Below are 21,278 nucleotides of genomic sequence, written 5' to 3' on the forward strand. Positions count from 1 at the left end.
GACCATCAATATAATTTTTTTCCCTTCTAAATTTTTCTTGATAGTGTTAGCACAGAAATTTCAGCCTTTGATTTGTATAGCCTTTGATTTTTCTTTGATGATGGATGATTGCATTCATAATGGGCTATTACTAGTTAGTAATTACCTAGAAGTACATTGATTTGTTGAATCCTAGCTGAGATGGCCACATTAACTGAATTTGGGGATCTGGTAATAATAGTTACAAATTTTGTCATGGCTTCTCATCATTGTTATTTATGAAGCTTAACTGGAATACAAAAGGTTGATCAATAAGGAAGACACACAAATGGAATTTCTCTCTATGGGATAAAGGGTTTAATTTTAATTACAGTTTTTTTATGTTTTTGACTTCTCAGAGTTCATGTCCATTTTCAGCAATTTCACAAAAAGCCTATGAAAGGAAGACAAGAAGGAGAATAGAGGTTGGCTCCGTAATTGACAAATATTGCTCTCAGTTTGCACGCTGAGCCATGTTCAGGTTATTAATAGTATCATCTTTTTTTACTTGTAGATCCATGTGGTATTTGCACAGATTAAAGTATTATACTCTTCCACTAGACTACCTGAGCCATCAATTTTAATTTATTTATTAGTTCCATTGAGTAAACCTATATTAGGAGGTACTTTTCTGCATTTTTTTTAATGAAACAAAACAGCCTGTTAGTAAGGATACATTCCCTAACATGAGACTGAGATATAAAATTAAAAAAAAAAAACGAAAAATAAAAAAAATAAAAAAACCCTGAATTTATATCATGGTGAATGTACAGTGTTGTCCCAAAGACTAATTAAATGATAGATACGAGTGTTAGATAAAAATGATATACTTTGGCTTCATATTTATATTTGTTTGATCTGGATTTCTGTAAATCTTACTAAAGCAAGATGATAGTAGTCGCTGAATTGTTCATTGAAAACTTTCAGGAAAGTTTTTCATTGGTTGTACGGTTTAAAGGAGACCAACCTGTTAATTATACATGTGCTAAACCATTGAGACCATGGAAGCAGCAAACCATTTGAACTCAGTTTGCAAGTCTGGTAATTACAAATATTTTCTTTATCTTCTTTTCATGTTTAAGTAAATGTATGCCTTTGTCTGCTTGTTCAGTTGTTCTGCCTGTTTCCTTTTTGGTCACGGTGAATAGTACAGTGCATCCACATCCTCGCTAAATGATTTGATCTTGAATCTGCCCACAGCTATCTGCAATTCCAATGAGAGACATTTGGAAGCAAAAGCACCACAAGGCAGTAAATGCTCTCTTTTTCTCCATTTGGAAGTGAAAGCATCATAACTTGCTTGTAATAGATTTGAGAGGAACATTCAAAGCACCTATGCAAACTTTACCAACTTGTCTCTCCTATATATATTTATTTTTAAAAAAAAATCCACCTTTATTTGCAATCACAATATTTCAGTTAAAAAATTTGTTGATTTAGAATGCTAAATCTGACAATATACCCAAAATGAAAGAACAAAATCCTCTTCTTCCCTCCATGTGTGTATTTATACAATGTGACTTTTAAATTTAGAACCTTAACCTCTTATTTGCTAATTCTTGCAGTGGGGCAGTAGAGGCTAGCTTCTAAACTCCTAAAAGCTTTTCTTGAATTTCAAAACATGGAGATATGTAAAATTTTGGATTATGTTAATGTATACTCATTTTTTTAATCTTCTTTTTCCCTCTTAAAAATTGAACTTATGGCACTGAATTTTTAGCTCATCAACATCTCTTATAGCTTGTAAATTATTTGAATTGTATGAACCTCTTATCCCTAAGGACATGTAGCTGCTTGATGAAGTGCCTAAAGGAGTTATTTTATCTTGGAATTTGATTGATTGCAGATTATATATCATGTTGTGGAAGTTGATGATAAGTGGAAATGCACAAAATGACAGGATAGCTTTTTAATAGGATGCCTAAGCAGAATGTCATTTCAACCAAAGATCATGCTTTTGAGGATAGTCAAGCATTGTCACCTGTGCTACAGATGGGCAAGTATTTCATTTGTTCCAAATCACCACCCCACCATTCCTTAACTTATGCTGATGTTTGTTTTTTTTTTAGATAGCTGTTGTATGATGAATAAGCAGGACACTTGTTCAATGACTTAAGGGATTCTGAGATCTTGGTTTTACTAATTTAACCATTGTTGCTTCTTAATCTCATTTTTCACATTGTTTTTATTTGCTCTCAAAAATAATAATTTTCTTTCTTTTGTGAATGATGGACATTTTTAATTACAACATTTTATTCATTTTAGCTGATACATGCTCAGATTTTTGGAAGTGGAGAGCAAACTACATTTCTTGTCAAACACCAAGGACAAGCTTTATAAGTTTCCTATTGAGCCTAGGAGTCCCCATATATTTCAGCTCATAATTTTAGTTGAGACTTGCTCATATTCTGGAATGGAGTGCAAACTACTTTAATTGTTGATAATGTAGTCACATATGGAGGCTTTCCAATAGAGAATGAATTCTTTGCTCCATCAATCATTTCCTTGACTTTACTTGTTTTTGCCAATTATCCTGAACTTTTTAAAATTAGATGACTGGTTGATTTCCAGTGTGGTATGCTAATGGAAAGTTGTAAATGAAAGTCCCTTGGAATTTTCGCATTTTGCTTTTTTGGGATCTCTCTTTTTTATCTCATTAATATCTGTTATAGGTTGTATTTGAACTATTGTTTTTTTATTTTTATAATCAATTTTAAACTTGATCAATACGGAAGACACATTGATTGAGTTATATTCTTTGGTATAAGAGTATAATTTTGATTGTGTGTGTTTTCCCGTCTCAAAGCTCATGACCATTTTTTAGGGATTTCACAATGGAAACATGAAAGGAGGCCCAGAAGGAGAAGGGAGGTTGGACTGTAATTCACAAATATTCTTCTCAGTTTGTACCTGCTCTATATGTATAGCTGATTCCACTTCAGGTTGTTTACTATTATCACTTATTTGTATCTGCTTTTTTGGGAAAGTTGTAAATGAAAGTCACTTATATACTCAAGGCATATCTTATTTGCTGACTGTTTAATTTTTTTTGTTTCCATTTATTTTCTGTTTTGTTTTTCGATGTTCCTCTCCACTGGCCATTTTATGGACCGCTAGGCATCTTGGCACAGTTCCCAGAGGACTTTAAGAGCGACGGAAGGAGGCATTTTGGTCTGAGAGAACAAAAGCCTAATCAAAATTTTCACCTGTGTTTATGTAAATAAAAACGTATGTGCCCCTTTCTTTGACCTTGTTCATCCTTCTATACACCATCAAGTTAGAGATAACTTATAGAAATTTTTGTTGAATTCTATTTTTTTTTCATTTTCAAAGTTCTATCTCTTTAGTTTAGTGTATGCTATAGTACCTTCTTTCCCATGAATATAACATAGCAGTATAGAACAAAAAACCAAGACTCATAGTTGTCACTGAATTTTCGTTGTAAACTTTCAAGCAAGTTTTTCATAGGTAATTCATCCTGAAGGAGGCTAACCAGTTATTGACCTAAAGTTTTATCCCCACAAAATGCTGGAATGTGGGACATGTTTGTAGGGAAGGTTGTCATGCTTCTCAAGCCCTTAACTGTTACATTCACATGATCTTGATCTGTTAAGAAGCAATGGTTGGGAGTCGTTGTAATGAGAACCTGCTTTGTGCAATTAGATACGATTTGTTGATTGTCGGGCATGGCAAGTGGGAGTTAGTACCAAAATAAAGAGTTGCTGGTGAGGTGAGGCTTTGTCAGACAATTTAGAAACCTCATCTTACATACTTAAGAAAGGCGTGGACTGCACTTGTAGTTATCAGTAGCCTCTGAGGCAAGCCTTTTTAGTGGAAGTGGGAAAGACAAGCTGTTAAAGAAGACATTACTTTGCTGCGTTTGCAATTTTTAAGCTATGGTTTCGTCAAAGTCCCTGGTTGAATGCTCACTAATGCTCGTTGGCTTGCCAATTCTACAGCTTCCTCTTTTCTGCATATAGCCTGGTCCTCTTTGTAATGTGACTTTTATGTTAAACATCATACGTTCAATTGAGGTATTTTAAGCTGTTTTTTGGCTGTCTAAAAAGAAGCAAGCTTACTGGTTTACAAAATATAGTGAAGGATACGGTTGACTTGTGTCCAGTTTGATCAATGTGTTGAAATTTGTTCTTTGAAATTTTATCTCAGCCATCAAATAATCTTTGCTTAAAGAATCATTTGGACTGAATAAAACATTGGGCTAGGAATTATAACTTTAAGAGCTACCACTTTGATTGGTACTGTAATTTACTACTGGAATATTTAGTAAGACCATCATCATTATTTTCAAAAATTTTCCAAACAATGAAAGAAGAGAAATTTTAGCATCTACTATGTAGTTTATGTAACTCAATTTCATTTCAAAATTTAAACTCCTTTATGCTTGAATGCTGTAAGTAAAATGTGCTTATTACCTAGCCTTACATTGATTTATTCCATTATTGCCGATATGGTCACATTAGCTGAATTTGAGGACTGGGTAATGAAATCTTTTTTCATGGTTTCTTATCATTGTTGACTTTAAAGGTTAGCTGAAATACAAAAGTTGATTGATGAGGAAGACACACTGATTGAATTATGCTACTTGGGAACCTGAAATTATCTCTTGCAAAACAAAATCTAGTTTTATATATATATATATATATATATATATATAGAAATGGGGAACTTTGGCTTCATATTTCTACTTGTTTGATCTTAAGTTAATTTCAATGTGGTGAGATTCTTCACCTTATGGTATTTCAGTGGAAATAATCGTCACTTCTATTATACGATCTTTATAAGTAAAATTTATTGTTGATGATTAATTTGGTAGAATGCTTAAGTAAAATATATGAAATTTTTTGCCTGTTAGCTTTCATTTTCTCTTTTCTTCCATTTTATTTTCAGGAAAGACTCTATTTTGGGCTTCATAGGTCATATAACTAACTAATTGACTTTTCTTCTGTGATCATGTGAATAAAAATGTCATTTTAATTAATCTCATTAGTCTTTCCAAAAACCAGCAAGTTAGAGTCAACCTCCTAGAATTTTGTGATGATAATATGTTTCCATTTTTAACGTATTGTCTCTGATTTAGTGTATGTTATAGTATCTTCATTAATGTAAATGTCACATGGCTGTATAGAAAACAATATTAACCTAGGTCTTAGACGTCACCGATCTTTTATTTGTTAACCTTCCGGCAAGTTTTTCATTGGTCATTTGTCCTAAAGGGCGCTAAGCAATTATATGGATGTTCTGAACCATTAAGAACATAGAATCAATTCAACTCATTTTGCAAGTATGATAAATTGATAATCACAAATATTTTTCTTGTCTTCATTTCATGTTAAAGTACATACACGCTACTGCTCTGCTAATTTTATTGTTTCTCTTTTGGTCCTCTTGAAAATAGTATAGTGCCTCCACTTCCCTGCTAATTGATTTGGTCCTGGATTTCTCAAGAAGCATATGCAATTACTATAAGAGTCTTATTTATTAGAAGCAAAAGTGTCATCACATCAAACTTTACCTACTTGTAAATGGTAATATCTCGCATTTACAGCTTCATATATGATGGAATAGTCCTTTCTTTGAAATTCTGAAATTCTTAATGTTTCTGCTTGCTTCTTTTTTACTAACATTTCCATCAAATATTTTTGAGGTGGGAAGTACAAAGAAATATTTATTTTTATTTTGAAAGGACATTGTATTTTTATTGGTGAATTGAATTTTATTTTTTATATAATTAATTAATTAGTTTATCTATATTATTTCTTAAATAATATTTATTTCCAATATAAACTTTTTCCGTTGAAACAATTGCAATTTATACATCTTCAATTTGCTTCATCTCAAAAAAGTTAGAACAATTTCTTTGGAAGAAATGCCTCTACATATAGATGAAGTGCTAGTAGACTAGTAGAGAGAGTGAACAAAATTGGGCCGAAGTCAGCCCATTATAACTTTAGACCTATTAGGTTTTAGGTCAAATTTTTCTAGGCCCAAACCATGTAGCTTCATGCTCTTCATAGATGAAGCTCCACTCATTTTGGTAGCCTGTATTCTATTATGTTGAGAACAATTTTGCATTCCTATAAAGCTGAGCTAGATGATTACTATTATGTATATAAGTTATTATCAATCAAACAACAGTCAAATTAAGTATTCTAGGATTGTTCTATGGTTAGACTCTCTCAGTAGACACAAGATATTTATTAAATAAGTGATAACCTTCTTTCTGATGTTGTTTAACTTCATTCATAGAAATGAGTCTCTAGTCTGATTGATTGTCTAATTCCCATATGCTCAATAATTAAAACTAATTTCATAAATTTTTTTTTTTTTTTTTAAAAAGAGCATTTCTTGGATTTAAGAATAAGAGAGAGAGAGAGAGAGAGGGTAACTAATGTTGTTTCGTTCACTTTGTTACATTTCCAAAGAAGCCACTTTGGTTTTTTCTTTTTTGTTTTTGTTTGGTTTTGTTGAGGAGGACCTAAAAAAATCTTTTTTATTTTATTTTAATTCTTAGACCAAACTCTTTTTTTTTTTTTTTCTTTCCTTTAGGGGCCTGCAATGGGTTGTTCTAGATATATAGGTTCAAATTCTCTAAAGGGCTAACTATTTTTTGGGTTAATAGGTCTTTTATTAATTTATCTTTTGTTTTGAGTTATTAGGTGGACTCAAAAACCCAACCAAATATTCGAGAAGTGAGGATTCTATCCAATATATATATATATATATATATATATATATATATTAGCCCTAACTCCTAAACTCCAGTCAATTATGGATACACATTATACTAATTTGGATTGATCACATATATTTTTATATTTACTTATCCAATAACAGGGTATCATGCAAGTTATGTTCCATTACAACTAATGTTACAATTCACTTGCAGCCACATATTCGAAATTAATTCAGAGAAGTGCTTTAAAAATAGAAAACAATATTCTGGTCTAGCTAAGCCACATGAAATAAAGGTGATGCCTAAAACTTTCTTAAAAAGAGCTTTTGGTTTGTTGCATATTGTGTCCTCGGCAACGGACTCTCTTGTATGCTTGTGTTTATAGGGTAAGGTCTGTGTGTCTTTTTTTTCTTATTTTATTTTTACAAGTTGCCACTAACTATTGGTTTTGTATTATATGTGATTGATCACCTATTTGTCTAATTATTTTTTTTAGTTATATACACAATTAACTAAAAATCAATTCAAGGGTAATTAATTAATTAAAGTAAACCAAAGTCTCAAACCAAAGATTTTGGACTCGGAAGTTCGATTACGGGTGGGGAAGGTGTTAGGCATCCCACACCATTGATCCAAATGATAGTACTCCATTTTAATTTTATTTCCAATATTAATGTTTTAGAGAAAAAAATTAGATACTTGGCACTTGGAAAATATTTTGTACAATCAATATAATTCATGCCCTTTGGCTATGCCCGCACTTAGCATCGGTTTGGCTGGGATTCGAATCCTTGTTGGAGTTTTCGCACCGCTACTCACTTTCACAGTTTCAGTGAGCTTGTGCAGTATGTGATAAAGGAAAATAAAATTTTGGAGCTCTTTGTTCAAACAATTTGGACTATTTAGTACATAAGGAATTTGCTAAGAGCAAGTAACAAGTCTTTTCAAATAAATCAAATCATCCTAGATTAACTTGTTGCCCTTTCAGGTTTTGTTTAAACCATTCTTCCCAAACCACCTAATTCTAATAGTCAAGCTCCTCAAAACGGGTAAAGTGAAAGCCTCCTGAGATCTTACTTCAAAATCAATTTTGATAGGGCTGTGTTTAAAGAGGAAAACGCAGCTGCTATAGGTGTTGTAATCCGGGATGAAAAGGGTCATGTAATGGCATCCATGGCCGAGAAGATCCACCTCCCAAATTCGGTTGCAATTGTGGAAGCTATGGCAACATTATTGTTGGTTGTATGTGGCAGTTTCAGCCTCTAACTCTGCTATTACTTAGCTGCTGAGGGCTTTTTTTTTTTTTTTTTTTTGGGTAAGAACAAATTTATTTTTGTTTAGAATTTTTTAAAGGGCAGGGTTGTTTATTTAAGGTAAAATTGGTTGATTGGGCGTAATTTTTTTTAGTTTTACTATTGGTATTTTTTTTTTTGTTGAGATAATTTTTTTGGGCTTGTATATTTTATTTTAAATTTTAGATTTAAAACTTTTTATGGTCACTAAAATAAGGAAAATGCTAGAGGTACAATTTTTTTTTTTTTTTTTTTTTTTATAAATTGTTGATGTGATAAGTGGTTATTGGTAAGTAAAAAAATTATGTGAATGGTGGGCTCGTATGCGAATCAATAAAAATTTGCTACCAAAATAGTTTGTAAAAATGTTGTAAAGTTTATAAGTATAGCATTACTCTCAAAAGAATCAATGATATTGTTTAAGAGGAACAAAATGTAATTTTATAGAATAAGATTGCTAAAATTAGTACACATATATAATAATATTTTTTTAAAAAAATTAGCGGAGGCAACGGCTCCCCTAGTCCAACAGTGGCTTTGTCCCTGCTAAAGAGTAAGGATGTCTCATTGGTGTCTTACGGTCATTTGATTGATGAGGCAAAATGTTTAGCTGAAAACTTTACTGTTCTTTTCTCTCATGTTAGAAAGTAGGGTAATTCTACTGTTCATAACCTTGCTAAACATGTTAGTGGGTTCTCAGTGTGGATGAAGGGTGTTCCCTCGAGTCTCAATACTGTAATCTTAGCCAATATAGCTGATATTTCTTAATAAAGTTACAGTTTGTTTATCCAATATATAGATACACACACATGTGAGTAATTATTTACAAATAACATATCATGTAAATATTTATGATAAAGAATTATTTACAAACAAAACATGTGAGAGTTTACTACGTTGCAAAAACAATACTTATAATTTAACATGTGAGTGTTATTTATTACATATTTAACATGTGAATACGTACATAAACAATAAAAGAGAGAGAAGGAAAAATGTGACCTTTTAGCAAATTTATCCTCCAATTTCTCATTCGTAAACATAATGAAGCAAAACATTAGTGCAAAGGGAAGCGGGAAATATGTTAGCTTGATTGGTGTCCAATGGTTCAATGGAATTGAACCATAGACACAAACCTAAAAAAGAACGCAATTCCAAAAGGTTCAAAACAAAGCATATATAAAAATGCAATTTCTTTTAGGAAAACTCTTGACTTTTGGGAAAGTTTTATTTTGAAACTAAGGTTTACACTTGTTTTTGTGGAAAAACGAGCTAAAAAGATCTTCTCTTGGTTTTTATGAAAAAGGGATTTTCCTTGATGTGAAAAGCATAAAGAATATGTTAATTTTAAGCATATGAGTTGTATAGATAGCAAGAGTATAAATATTAGTTAAGCAATTGTGTGGTTAGGTAACTATGAAATACATTACCTCCCATGATGACCGCTATTATCCTAACACCTATACAGGCTTGTAAACTAAAATAGATGCAAAAATACCAAGTAACACCAATTTTTCTTAGAGGTTTTTTGTCAAACACTTAGCAGATATAACCAAGAAATAGACCCTAGTTCATCTACAGGTGCTGTAACAGAGGGAAGTAGAATTTTCAGCAACTAAAAAATGAATCAAAGTAAAATTTAAGGGGAAAAAAAATATTTACTCAAGTAGAAGTAGATAAACTCAAAAAAATATAAAATAATGAATAATCTATCCAAAACAATCTATACCAACTAAATAGTGTGGAAGATAGTGGTTCTTGAGGTGACGGGGCTAAGACATCTTGGAGACTAGGTTTTATAGAAATAAAATTGGCAGCTTGTCAAGGGCGGCAGAGATGTAGCCATGTAGGCAATGTACATCATGTGGTAGCTCTAAAAGTATCGTGAATAACTACTGAAATAAAGCATTGAGATGTGAAAAATTGTGGTAGCTCTAGAGTTGATGTGGACTACAATTCTGTGTTTGGACTTTGGAGTAAAACAGTCTTTAGACTTCTCACTTCTGGCCCTTTTTTTCTTTTTTCCCTTCTTTTTTGGAATTCACAAAAACTAAAGTTGTACAAAAATTTTACATTTAATGTTTTTAGAATATTATTCTTTAGAATAATATGTTTCAATTCAAAGAATATCTAAAGTTATATATATATATATATATATATTTGAAATTTAAATTTTTATTTTTGAAATGAGTTTGTATATGTTTTGAATTGTATATATTTGTAAACAAGTTTATAAAATATCAAATTATTAATTATATTTTTTTGATAATATAAATAATCTATTTCATAGTAAAATTTAAACATTATTATTAGCAAATACAAGGTTAGTGAATCTAATTTTTGTAAGTTTACAAATGAAAATCATTCTATCTAATTAATTCAAATAATATGATTTTAGTTATAATTTACTTATTACTTAATAGTATAGACTTGTGAATGGGTAGAAAAATTTAGTCATTGAGTGAACTTTATATGAAAAAAGAATCATTTAATGATGTAGCTCAAGCTTCTTGAACAAGTAGAATGACTAAGCTTGAACATATAATTCGAAACTTTTAATACTCAGTAAGACTTGGCTCTTTTACAATCCTAATATTGATAAATTGTGTTGTGATACTTTTGATAAATATAATAGAATTTCAATATATAATGTCTATTCCATGATGATTGCTTTTATCATCATGCAAAGACACAATTGGTTTTTAGTATAAATAGATTCAAATCCCAAATCTATTATTATCTTTTTTTTTTGCTACCCAAATCTATTATTAGACTACAAAAATCTTTATGAGTTGTACTAATTGATACACAACCAGACCGGATTTTATATAAAGTGTTCTGTAACTCCGTCAGTCCATCCATCTCCCAGCTCCACTATTTGGTTTTTTTCCCCCTCTTTCTTCTTCTCGATTTTACTCCTTGTACAATTCAATTAACCTATATAGTAGTCTTACATAAATTACAGTAGACTATAAAACAGGAAATTGGGGGTCAGAAGGATCATTTTCCTTCAGATATTTCCCATGGTGGAGCTTTATCAGTTTATCCATGAAAGAAGAGTAAAAAAATGAATTTTGGGCTCAAGACATTTTTTTCTTTTTCCTTTTTTTTTTTTTGAAACTAATCTTATAAAATTTTCATATTAAATAGTATGTTCTACCATCAAGAATTCAAGACATAATAACATAGAATTAAAAATTTTTACATATTTTAAAATTTTTGAATAAATTCAAAATTTTAAAATCATGTATGTTTCCATCCTAAAAATCCCAAATTAAAAAAATGTTCTTGTTAACTGTTAAGTCCTAGTATAACAATATAAATCAAGAGGAAATGGATTATTATTATTATTATTATTATTTTTGGAGAATAAGAAGAAAGGGATTTTGGCTTCAATATTTTTGAGATGTAGAGCCAATAGATGGATTCTGGATGTGACAAAGGCCTTTAAACCAATACGGTCCGGTTGACAGCAAGAAATAATGTTCCACTTCTAATTCAATCAACAAATTGGATGTCCCAAATGGCAATTTGATAGTACATTTGCAACTGATCAATCATGTAAGCTATTTAGATTTCCTCATAAATTCAATCACGTTAAATATTAATTGGCACCAAAAACTGTAAAACCTATGAAGTAGTCGATGAAATTAAACAAGCTAAGAACATATTATCAACCTGCAAAATGAAACAAAGGAACAACAAAAAGATAAAATGAATTTGCAACATAAGCAGTTAACCTCATTTCCTCTTGTAACATACAAAACATCAACAGCGACACGAAAAATGACTATTTCCAAAATCTATTACTCCTTAGATTTTACATTCATACTTTCTGTGCTCTCATCATCATCTATTTCTTCTCACCACTGGTCGACTCTGGTGGTGGTTTGACAATACTTAGTTGGCCACCTTCCCTGTTAGCAGCAGTGGCTGCTTTCACCTCATTGCAATAATTAATGAACTTGCTCAGCTCGTGGTGTAATCAAGTTACTGAGGAAAATATTATCACTGATGTGAACAAATAAAGAAAGAAAAACAACATATTCTAGTCTCTCCAATGCAGGCAGATACAAATTTGGCTTCCTTTAGTAATCATATATATATATATATATATATATTTTTTTTTTTGCACATTTATTTATTACCCACCCAGTGTTCTTTAACATAGGGTTACACCAATGATAACAAGGCTTCTCACTACACTAGAGAAAAGTAGCCAATCACAGAACATGACATCAATACCCATTGAAGCAACTATGTTTTTACAAAATGGATGAACGTAATGCTGTTCATTATGTATTGTCACCCAAACAAAGCCTGAATGAATAAAGTTGAAACCAAAAGGTTGCTACCAGTTGACACCAATGAATAAGGTGAAAACCTACAATTTTCAAAACGCCTATTAAATGAAAGCTCCACCAATAATCATCTTGCTACTTAGAAATGGAAAACAAGGTATGTAAATGCATCCAGAGTTATGATATTAACAAAATTCTACATAACAAAAGTAAACACGTATTACAACAATAAACAATTAGAAAGTCTATTATGTGAAGACATAAGGGGCATGAATACCTAAGTGCCTAAGCGCACAGGAATTACAATGAAAGATCCTAATTTTATACTCTTCTAAAAGAGTTCTAGAATTGAACTGATTAACTAGCTTCAAAGTCCGCTTTTCAAGTAAGTAGATGACAAGTTGACAACTTAACTAACATGCTGATGATTATTATGAATCACTAAAAAGGATTGAAATGGGTGATGGCTCTAGTCTTTCACAAAGATTGAAACAACAGGATAATTTATACCCAAAAATAAAAACAGAAATAGAAAAGAATGATGTAAGACAAGACAGGAACAGCATGATTCTATCACCAACAGATTCGCAAGGATAAAAAAAATGCTGAACCAAAGAAGTGCAAAAAGCCTAACAGAAGTGAAAAGCATCTAAAGATTGATGGATGTGCTCCGAGCTTCATCAAAATGAGAGTATCTTCTACACAATGATAACAAATATCTTTCATTCTTTCATAGAAGAATCACCTCAAACCCACCAAAAGTCACCATGCTTGCAGAAATGAACAAGAAACGCAACAAACCTCCATAGCATCTCAAAATCCAAAATATCAAGAAATTTCAATTAATGTCACTTCTCTATGGTTACCATGCACGTAGCATGCCCCAAAAACCAATGTGAAGAGGAGGAAATGAGGGGGGGAAGCTAATCCTATATATTCACTATACCAAGCAAAATAGGGAATCTGCCAACTAGGGATGAGCACATCAGTTGTCTGATATCAACAGGGGAACGAACTCTTTTCAGACACCCCGGCCCCCTTTTTCATGATATGTTTATAGTGGGGGTGGGGGGATTCAAACCCTGGACACTAGGAGATGCCAGAACATCCTACATAATACCCTATAAAAAAACCCCCACTACTGCTGCTTGTATCTTCTTAAGGACCAAAAGATAAAGAGAAAATCAGAATTTCTTATAGATGCTACTTCAAAATATAACTCTGCCATCATTTCCATGAGATCTTAACTAATCACATTTCAGCACTTCTTGTAACAAGATGAGAACACAAAGACCATCCTAGGATCCTCACCACCTTTCAAAAGAGAAAAGCACCAGACTTAATCCATTCATTAAACATCCTCCCTACTTGAAACACATCTCTTAAGTGGCAAGGTCTATTGCAATATCATATGGTCTACTGCAATTAGAAAGGGTCCAAAATTGTTTGCATACAAATTCATCCTTCAGTTTCCTCTCCAACAAAACTTTAATAACATCATTAAAACAATGTCAAGTCATGACCTTTCACCATTGTTTTACAATGAATGAGAAGCTAATTTCCAATAAAGAACTTCACTTGGCTAGAGTCGATCGACAACATAAAACGTTTTGTAAATTCACAAATAAAAATTCAAATTTGTTACTGCAACATCATAAATATTAGATGCTAATGGACAGATTTGCTCAGACCCACTTCATAATTATCATTAACTACAAAATTAAGCTGACCCCATTTGCACTTTCACATCACATAACCCATTAATCTAAACCACAACATACCTAACATAAATAAACCCCTAAAAATTTGTGAAAAAATAAAAATAGTATTTGGAAAGAGAATAGAAAATGGGACATACACGATCAACATCCATCTCCTTGGTAACTTTGTCTGGCTTCACAAATCTCTTCCCAAAAAAAAAAAAAAAACAAATACACATACTGTCAAGTACCGGACTTTTCCATAAACAAATACACAGACGCGTAAAGCTAGATAGTTACCTTTGCGGGTGACAGAAGGTTTGCCATGGCGGTTGGGAGGAACAGATTTCTTCTTCTGTTGATCTTTGAATGGATTTGCTTTCTGGGTCATCTTTCTTCTTTGCCTCTTTGTTCTTTCTCTCCCCCTAGGTTTACTCTGCACAAGATTTAGGAGCAGGGGGTTTTGTTTTTTTTTTTTTTTTTTTCTCAAATTTTAAAAATTTTATTTTTGTTTATGAATTAAAATATTCTTAATTTCATTTTTTTTTCCATCCACAATTGTTAAGTTTTAAAAAACAAAAATAAAACTTGAATGATAATTCAAATGAGCAAACAAAAAAAAAATGTAAAATATATCATTTTGTTTGTCCATAAAATATAGTTTATACTTTATTTCCGTCCCTAAAATATTGCTTAAGGGTTTCACTTAATCACTCCTCTCTTGCAGTCAAAGTGACAGTCGATGAATATTAGACACATGATATAAAAAAAGTATAAAATTTAAGGAAAGTGGGTGAAATGGGTGATACTTTAAAATTTCAAGGACAAAAAATAAAAGTTTTAAATTTTGGGGATGAAAGTAGCATATGTATTATATTTCAAGGATGAAAAGAAGATTATTTTTAAATATATTTTATAAAAGGCAAATTGCACTTCCTACAAGAGTTGGTTATTAAATTTATGGATAAAGTTTCTATAAAAAAAAAAAAAAAAAAAAAAATACTTATAGTTATGGATGAAGTTTAGTATCAAATCAAGTTGCAAGAAATTGGAGGAAGTGCAATATGCATGAGTTGTCATTTAAACCCTAAAAAAAATGTAGCATTAATCATGAGTTGTCATGTAAACTAATTTATGTGATTAAAAATATACATAGAATTTCATTTAAACCTCATGAATTGGAGGAAGTTTCAATGCAAACAAAGTTTAGAGGGAAATTGAAACCTAATTTTATTATGTGCTTAAATTACTATGAGTTCAAATATTTTTGAAATAAGACGGTTTCGAAATTTCATTCAATTGGATATAATATATGCGAGAATGGTATAATCGAAGAGTTCAACCCCTCCTTAAGAAAATGATGATATACACTTTTTATTTTTATTTCAAAATTTTAGCCTAAACTCTATTTTTTGTCCAATATATTTAAAAAGTTAAACTCTGGTCCTTTATTCAAAGTGTAACAATTTCATCCTTCCATATATTTTCTATGAATTCCAAATCACATTAATTAACTTTATAATATGCTACATCAATACATCGTCTACTATGTATGCAATTTTCAGAAATACAAAAATTAATACTTTTTCAAATTTTCAAGGATTAAATTGCATCATTTTGAATAAAAGAAATCAAAAATAGAATTTCAAAGATAGGAAATGTTATCCATACTTCTTAATTTCTTAATTCAGTAACTCCCATCACACTTTTTTTGAGACAAAGTTCCAACCTATAATATCTGCTCTTGATCATTACTCTTTTTAATTAGATTAAGATACTAATTAGTTTTTAGTGTAGGCGGAGATTGAATTTATGACTTGTCAAGAATTTTGTAACTCAACTGATACTTTTTTTTGTTTTTAGTAAAGACTTTCATAGTTCAAATCCCCCTTAATCATGCTTTACTATCTAGTGGCAATGGAGTGATGTAACTATATTTATGGCTTTTAGAATTAACTAACAAAAAGTAAGGATCAAATTGAAAGTGATGGTATTATCATCAATGTTTAATATAACATTTTGTAGGGACATTATTTAATTAGATGTTTTTGCGAAAAATGTTACCTCTACAATATTTTCACAACAAATCTTAAATGACAAGTTGTTATTGGTGAATAAAAAAGTAATGTCAGTGGTAAACTTAGATTAAAACCAATAACAACTTGTTTTTTAGGATTTATTGTGAAAATATTGCGAACATTTGCATTTTGATTTATTGTGATAATATTGCTGATTTTTTTACGGCAGTTATTGAATGAAACAAATCAACCTATTAGTAAGGATACATCCCCCCAATACAATGTATGATATTGCAAAAAAACACTCAGTAACCTTGGTTTACATCTTAACAAATATACAGAGTTGTCTCAAGCACTTACAGGATAAATACATAATTAAATAGAAATGAGAAACCTTTGGCTTCATATTTGCACTTGTTTGATCTGGATTTCAGTAAATTTTATTACAGCTAGATGATTCCTCTAATTGTTTTTCCTGTTGAAAGAAGCTTTTGTATGGTTATATAATCTTTAGCAGGTTTAACCAAAAATAAATAAAAAATAATCTTTAGCAGGAAAAATTCATTGATAATGACAGATCTGATGGAATACTTTGGGTATACCTTCCTTGCCGACTCCTAAAAATTCAAAGGCTAGCTTCTGGAAGCTAAACTCCTAAAATTTTTTCTCAAATTCCAAAATTTGTGTACATTAAATTTTTGGCCATAGCATTTTCAATTATTTTTTTCATTTTAACAATTGTACTTTTGGAACTTTTATCATTCTCATTTTTTAACTTTAACTTTTTAACTTTTTTTATTCAATGGTTGAGATTGAAAGTTGTTGTAGGTGCAATAACTATCCTCTACCTTACCTTTTTTACCTACAATTGTCCTTGTGAACATGCATAGGGTGTGGGTTTTTTTTTTTTTCTTTGAAATAAATGCGTGATTCGAACCCTAGACAATGGACCTGATAGAGGGCACTAGTACCATTGAGCTAACAGCTCAAACCCCATGTGGTGTGGCATTCATATTTGAGGCAATGGGTGTAGGAAATTTGGTTTAGTTTTAAGAGAAGTTCAAATTTTCAAGCGCTTTTTTTTTTCCTTTCTAGTTTAAGATTATTTATCCTAAGACAGATTTCTTTTGTATTTTTCATTGGGGACTATTTAGAATGTACCTTAGTGTGATAAAGTTTGGTCTTTTGTGTGTTTCGCACCTGTGGTGAGGAATTTCTTTTGTATTATTCCTTAGGAAAAGAACTAATTCATTGGCTAATAAATATTACTGCAGGGAAAATCATTGAAAAGAAGTGCTTAGATTTGTAAGTGTTCAAAAAAAAAAAAAAAAAAAATTGTGGACAAATTTACTTCTGATACTATGAAGTTTTAGCTCATCAATATCTCTTACAGTTTCAAATTTATTTCAATTACCATATGAACCCTTTGTGCTTAAGGCACAGGACTGCTCAATGAAATTCCCGAACGAGATATTGCAATGTGGAATTTGAGGATTGCAGGTTATATAACTTTTCATGACAAGGAATCCCGAAGACCATGCAGAGCATCGTGTTTTTTTACTCGGTTAAACCCCAGACCCATGTAACACGCCCACATCGTATGTATTAATGACAAGTTTCAAGCTTTGAGAGTTCACAAAATATAGCTATGGATGCGTTTTGCCAACCACCATTTTGACTAATGCGTTGATAATTGCTCTTTAAATCTTTGCTTAAAGAAAATTTGGACAGCATTGCACATTGAGCTTGAAATCATAGTTTTAAGAAGTACCACTATGGTAAATAAAGTTTACTTGCTAGTAAGACCATCATCACCTTTTTTTTTTTTTTTCTCATTCGGATTTTTTCTTGATAATGAATGCATGGCCTGTATATCGATTCTTATCTATTTGGCTTGAAACCTCCTACCAGCATATTAAACTGATAACACGAGATATGGAGTTATGGCTACCATCGGTTGTAAACTTTCAAACAAAGTTTGCATTGGTTTTTCGTTTCAGCCTAAAGGAGGCTCACCTACCATTTGGATGTGCTACACTATTGAGAACATTGAACAACAAAGCATTTTAACTCATTTTGCAAGTTTGGTAATTACATTTTACAATATTTTTTCTTGTCTTCATTTCATGTTTTGTGTGTGTGTATATATTTCACCATACACTTATTTGGTGGTCTATGTATAATTATAACATATTCATAAAAAACAACAATGTATAAGTATAACATCAATAGCCTTTCTCATGCATTTGACATCTAAAATATGCACTCTTAAGTCCTCGAATCAAATATTTATCATTATGACAATTACATATGAATGCTGGCCCTAAAATTCACAATTGGAAAGCTATATGAAATATGATGACAGACAAACAATTATTGCCTCGCCTGTTGTCCTCAGTACATTCTAATGAGTATATGACAAGCTTCTAGAAACTAAAGAAATAAGAAATAAAATATTTAAGAGTTGCAAGGTCTCAGATCTACAAGTGCAATCCAAAATTGAGGCCTTTTTATTAGTGAAACTAGCAAACTGCAGCTGAAAAGAAGAGTATTACAGTTGCTGGGAACAGCATTTTGATCCACAAGCAATGTACATGATGGGTTCTTTGACATTTTGAGAAACATACTTCTCACACATAAAACAGAATAGGGAATTTTGCCGGTGGATCAATTATTAGTATGATTTGTTGTGGATAAAAAGATTATGGAAACCTTAGGTTTGATTATCAACACGTCCGGAATCTCATAAAGAAAATAGTTTTTGTTTGGTTCACATTGATCAGATTCGATTATAATCCATTGTTTATATATGAAAATGGTACGGCCATGCATAAAAATCTTGATTACAATCATTTTAAATATGTAGATTATGAATTAGGATTTCAATCAAAGAAAGGCAGCATCAAAATAATTTATCCAAAACAAAAGAATGGATTGAGAACTAATGCCTTCTGCATCAACAGACAAAAATAAGGTCAATATGCTCCATTGTTCATCATATTGATGAAAAAAATAAGTGTCGCATCATATCATGAAACAAATAAAGAGGGATAACTTATAAATTATAGCAATTCAATTTTCTTATAAAAAAATAATTATTATTCAATAATCTGATTAATAATCATTACACATATTCACTAGCTTCAATTATTTAAATCAGCATGTGCATTGTGTAGATGAAAGTTAAATGTACCAGAGTGGGGTAGAGAAGTAAGAAAGGGATTCGCCTTCATAATGGTGCTTATATTCGCCATCTTCCACGCTAAATACACCCATGTCGTACCCTCCACCATTTAAGGTGAAAGGAAAAACTTCAACATAGTCATCAGTATAATAGATAGAATTAGCTTTGCATCCATTGAAACTTGATGCAGACAAAGACACTGATGAATTGTCACCCACAAACAATGCTTGATCACCCAAGCTGTCAACCTTCACCCACTTGTATTTATATTTGCTTCTCACTTTTGTAGAACATTCTAATTTTAGAATTGTGAACCCAATTGTCACATAGGGATTATCATTGCTTTTTTCTTCTTCTTCTTCTTCATCTTCACCTTCACTTTCCCCTTCACTTTCATGAATGTTCTCATCCTCAATATCATCTTCAGAGTCTTCATCCTCAGTATCATCTTCCAGGAAAAAATGACCTCCTCGAAAGCGTGAAACAACCAAAAGATCTCCAGATGATTCAACAATATACATTTGGATAATTTCCTCGGTTGCCGGTGGACGTGGCGCAATAGATTCAATGAATGGAATATCATCATCCGTGTGACAAACAAAAGCCTCACCATGACAGTTCACAGCATAAAATTTTCCCTTGTAAAATGCAATGTCAGAAATAGATCCAGAATGACTAGGTATATCAATCCAAGCTTTATATCCTGGTCTAGTGAAGGCCAAACTTCTACCATTACCATAGATAACCATGATTATGCAATCACAATCATATTCATGAGTTACTAAGTTCCATGGATTCCTTGACAAAACACACTTCTCAAAAAACATATCTCCGTAATCTAAATGGTCAAGTTTAGAATTGCCATCTTCATTCCAAAAAAGAGGTTGAGGAAGACTTAATAGGTGTTTAGACAGAGGATGAAAGAGATTGACCTGGAAATCAGTGCCTACACTAAGCAACCATCCAAAAGATGTTCCAATACATTTTTTTCCAACAAGCTCAGGCAACTTGAAGTTGTAAACTTTATTATCGAATAAGTTGACAAAGACACGCGTATGACTTTTTTGTTCCTTTTCTTCTGCAAGCATAAGCCAAGGACATCGAGGAGATAATGGTGGGTTTTCCAATGAATAAACACTTCGCCATGACTAGCATATGGCACCAAAGATGACAAAATCATTATAGAAAGATAATCTTCGCATTATTTCGGAGAGGATAAGATCCGGAAGATCAGCCCACTTAGACATCTTAACATGAATATGGTATTTATGCTGTAAGAGACTGCAAAAAAAGTGTAATAATAATAAACAAACAAAATTTTAGAATTTAAAATTTTATGAGCTCATCACAAAAAAAATAGTTATTATCAGTGATAACATGTAATATACTAAATAATAAATCATTCAAGAATTCAAGTTGTACAGAGAATTTCTAGTTTCAAGCCTTCATGACCTATGCAAGTGCTTAAGAGTTAAAGGGTTGGTACCAACTTACCAAAAATTTTCTCCTAATTTTAGGATAAGAACTTACTTTTATTTTAGCTATAACTAATTTTCCTTTACATAGCCATGAATCCTATTTCATTTTAAAAATTATTTCTTCCATTCTTCTTGTTTTATTATTATTTATGGGGGATTTTTGGTTTTGCTCTAAATTACATCAAACATATTATATATGTGTTCTTACTTCTTTTTTTTTTTTTTTTTTTTTTTTTTTTTTTACCTTAAACAAAAACGATATAGTTTTTCATTAAAAAAAAAAAAGCATGGACCAGAAGACATGCATTTTGTAAGATGAATAAAACAGTTAACGTTGATAAATGATCCAAGGAGAAAAATAAAAAGAAACAGAAAAAGTACCCACAAACCAAAATCAACAAAGAGAAACAGAAAAGGTAGTTTGCTGATAAGAAAAAACAGAGAACTTACCAAGAACATTGTTTGGTAGTCTGGAGGCAGTGAGAGCGAGAGACAGACAGAGAGAGAGAGGCGCTTCTATCTTCTGTCTTTGTTAGGGTTTATTTCAAAACACTATTGACTCAGTCTGGACTCTGTCTCTGTATCTCTCAAAC

General features: G+C 31.4%; 1 protein-coding gene and 1 long non-coding RNA gene across 2 annotated transcripts; both read right to left on the reverse strand.

The window, feature by feature from the left end:
* Positions 1–11,579: 11,579 nt before the first annotated feature.
* On the reverse strand, positions 11,580–14,467 carry LOC126723822 (uncharacterized). Its single transcript, XR_007654482.1, has 3 exons — positions 14,306–14,467; positions 14,164–14,211; positions 11,580–12,388 (listed from the first exon to the last, which is right to left on the reverse strand). It is a non-coding gene; the product is annotated as an uncharacterized LOC126723822 (long non-coding RNA).
* A 4,583-nt stretch (positions 14,468–19,050) lies between these two features.
* Positions 19,051–21,278, reverse strand: LOC126723823 (putative F-box protein At5g55150). Its single transcript, XM_050427684.1, has 2 exons — positions 21,136–21,278; positions 19,051–20,488 (listed from the first exon to the last, which is right to left on the reverse strand). The coding sequence occupies exon 2, from the start codon at positions 20,293–20,295 to the stop codon at positions 19,207–19,209; it is 1,089 nt and encodes a 362-aa protein (XP_050283641.1). The 5' UTR covers positions 20,296–20,488; positions 21,136–21,278; the 3' UTR covers positions 19,051–19,206.

The sequence above is a fragment of the Quercus robur genome, chromosome 4 (genome assembly GCF_932294415.1).
Source record: "Quercus robur chromosome 4, dhQueRobu3.1, whole genome shotgun sequence".
Taxonomy (NCBI): domain Eukaryota; kingdom Viridiplantae; phylum Streptophyta; class Magnoliopsida; order Fagales; family Fagaceae; genus Quercus; species Quercus robur.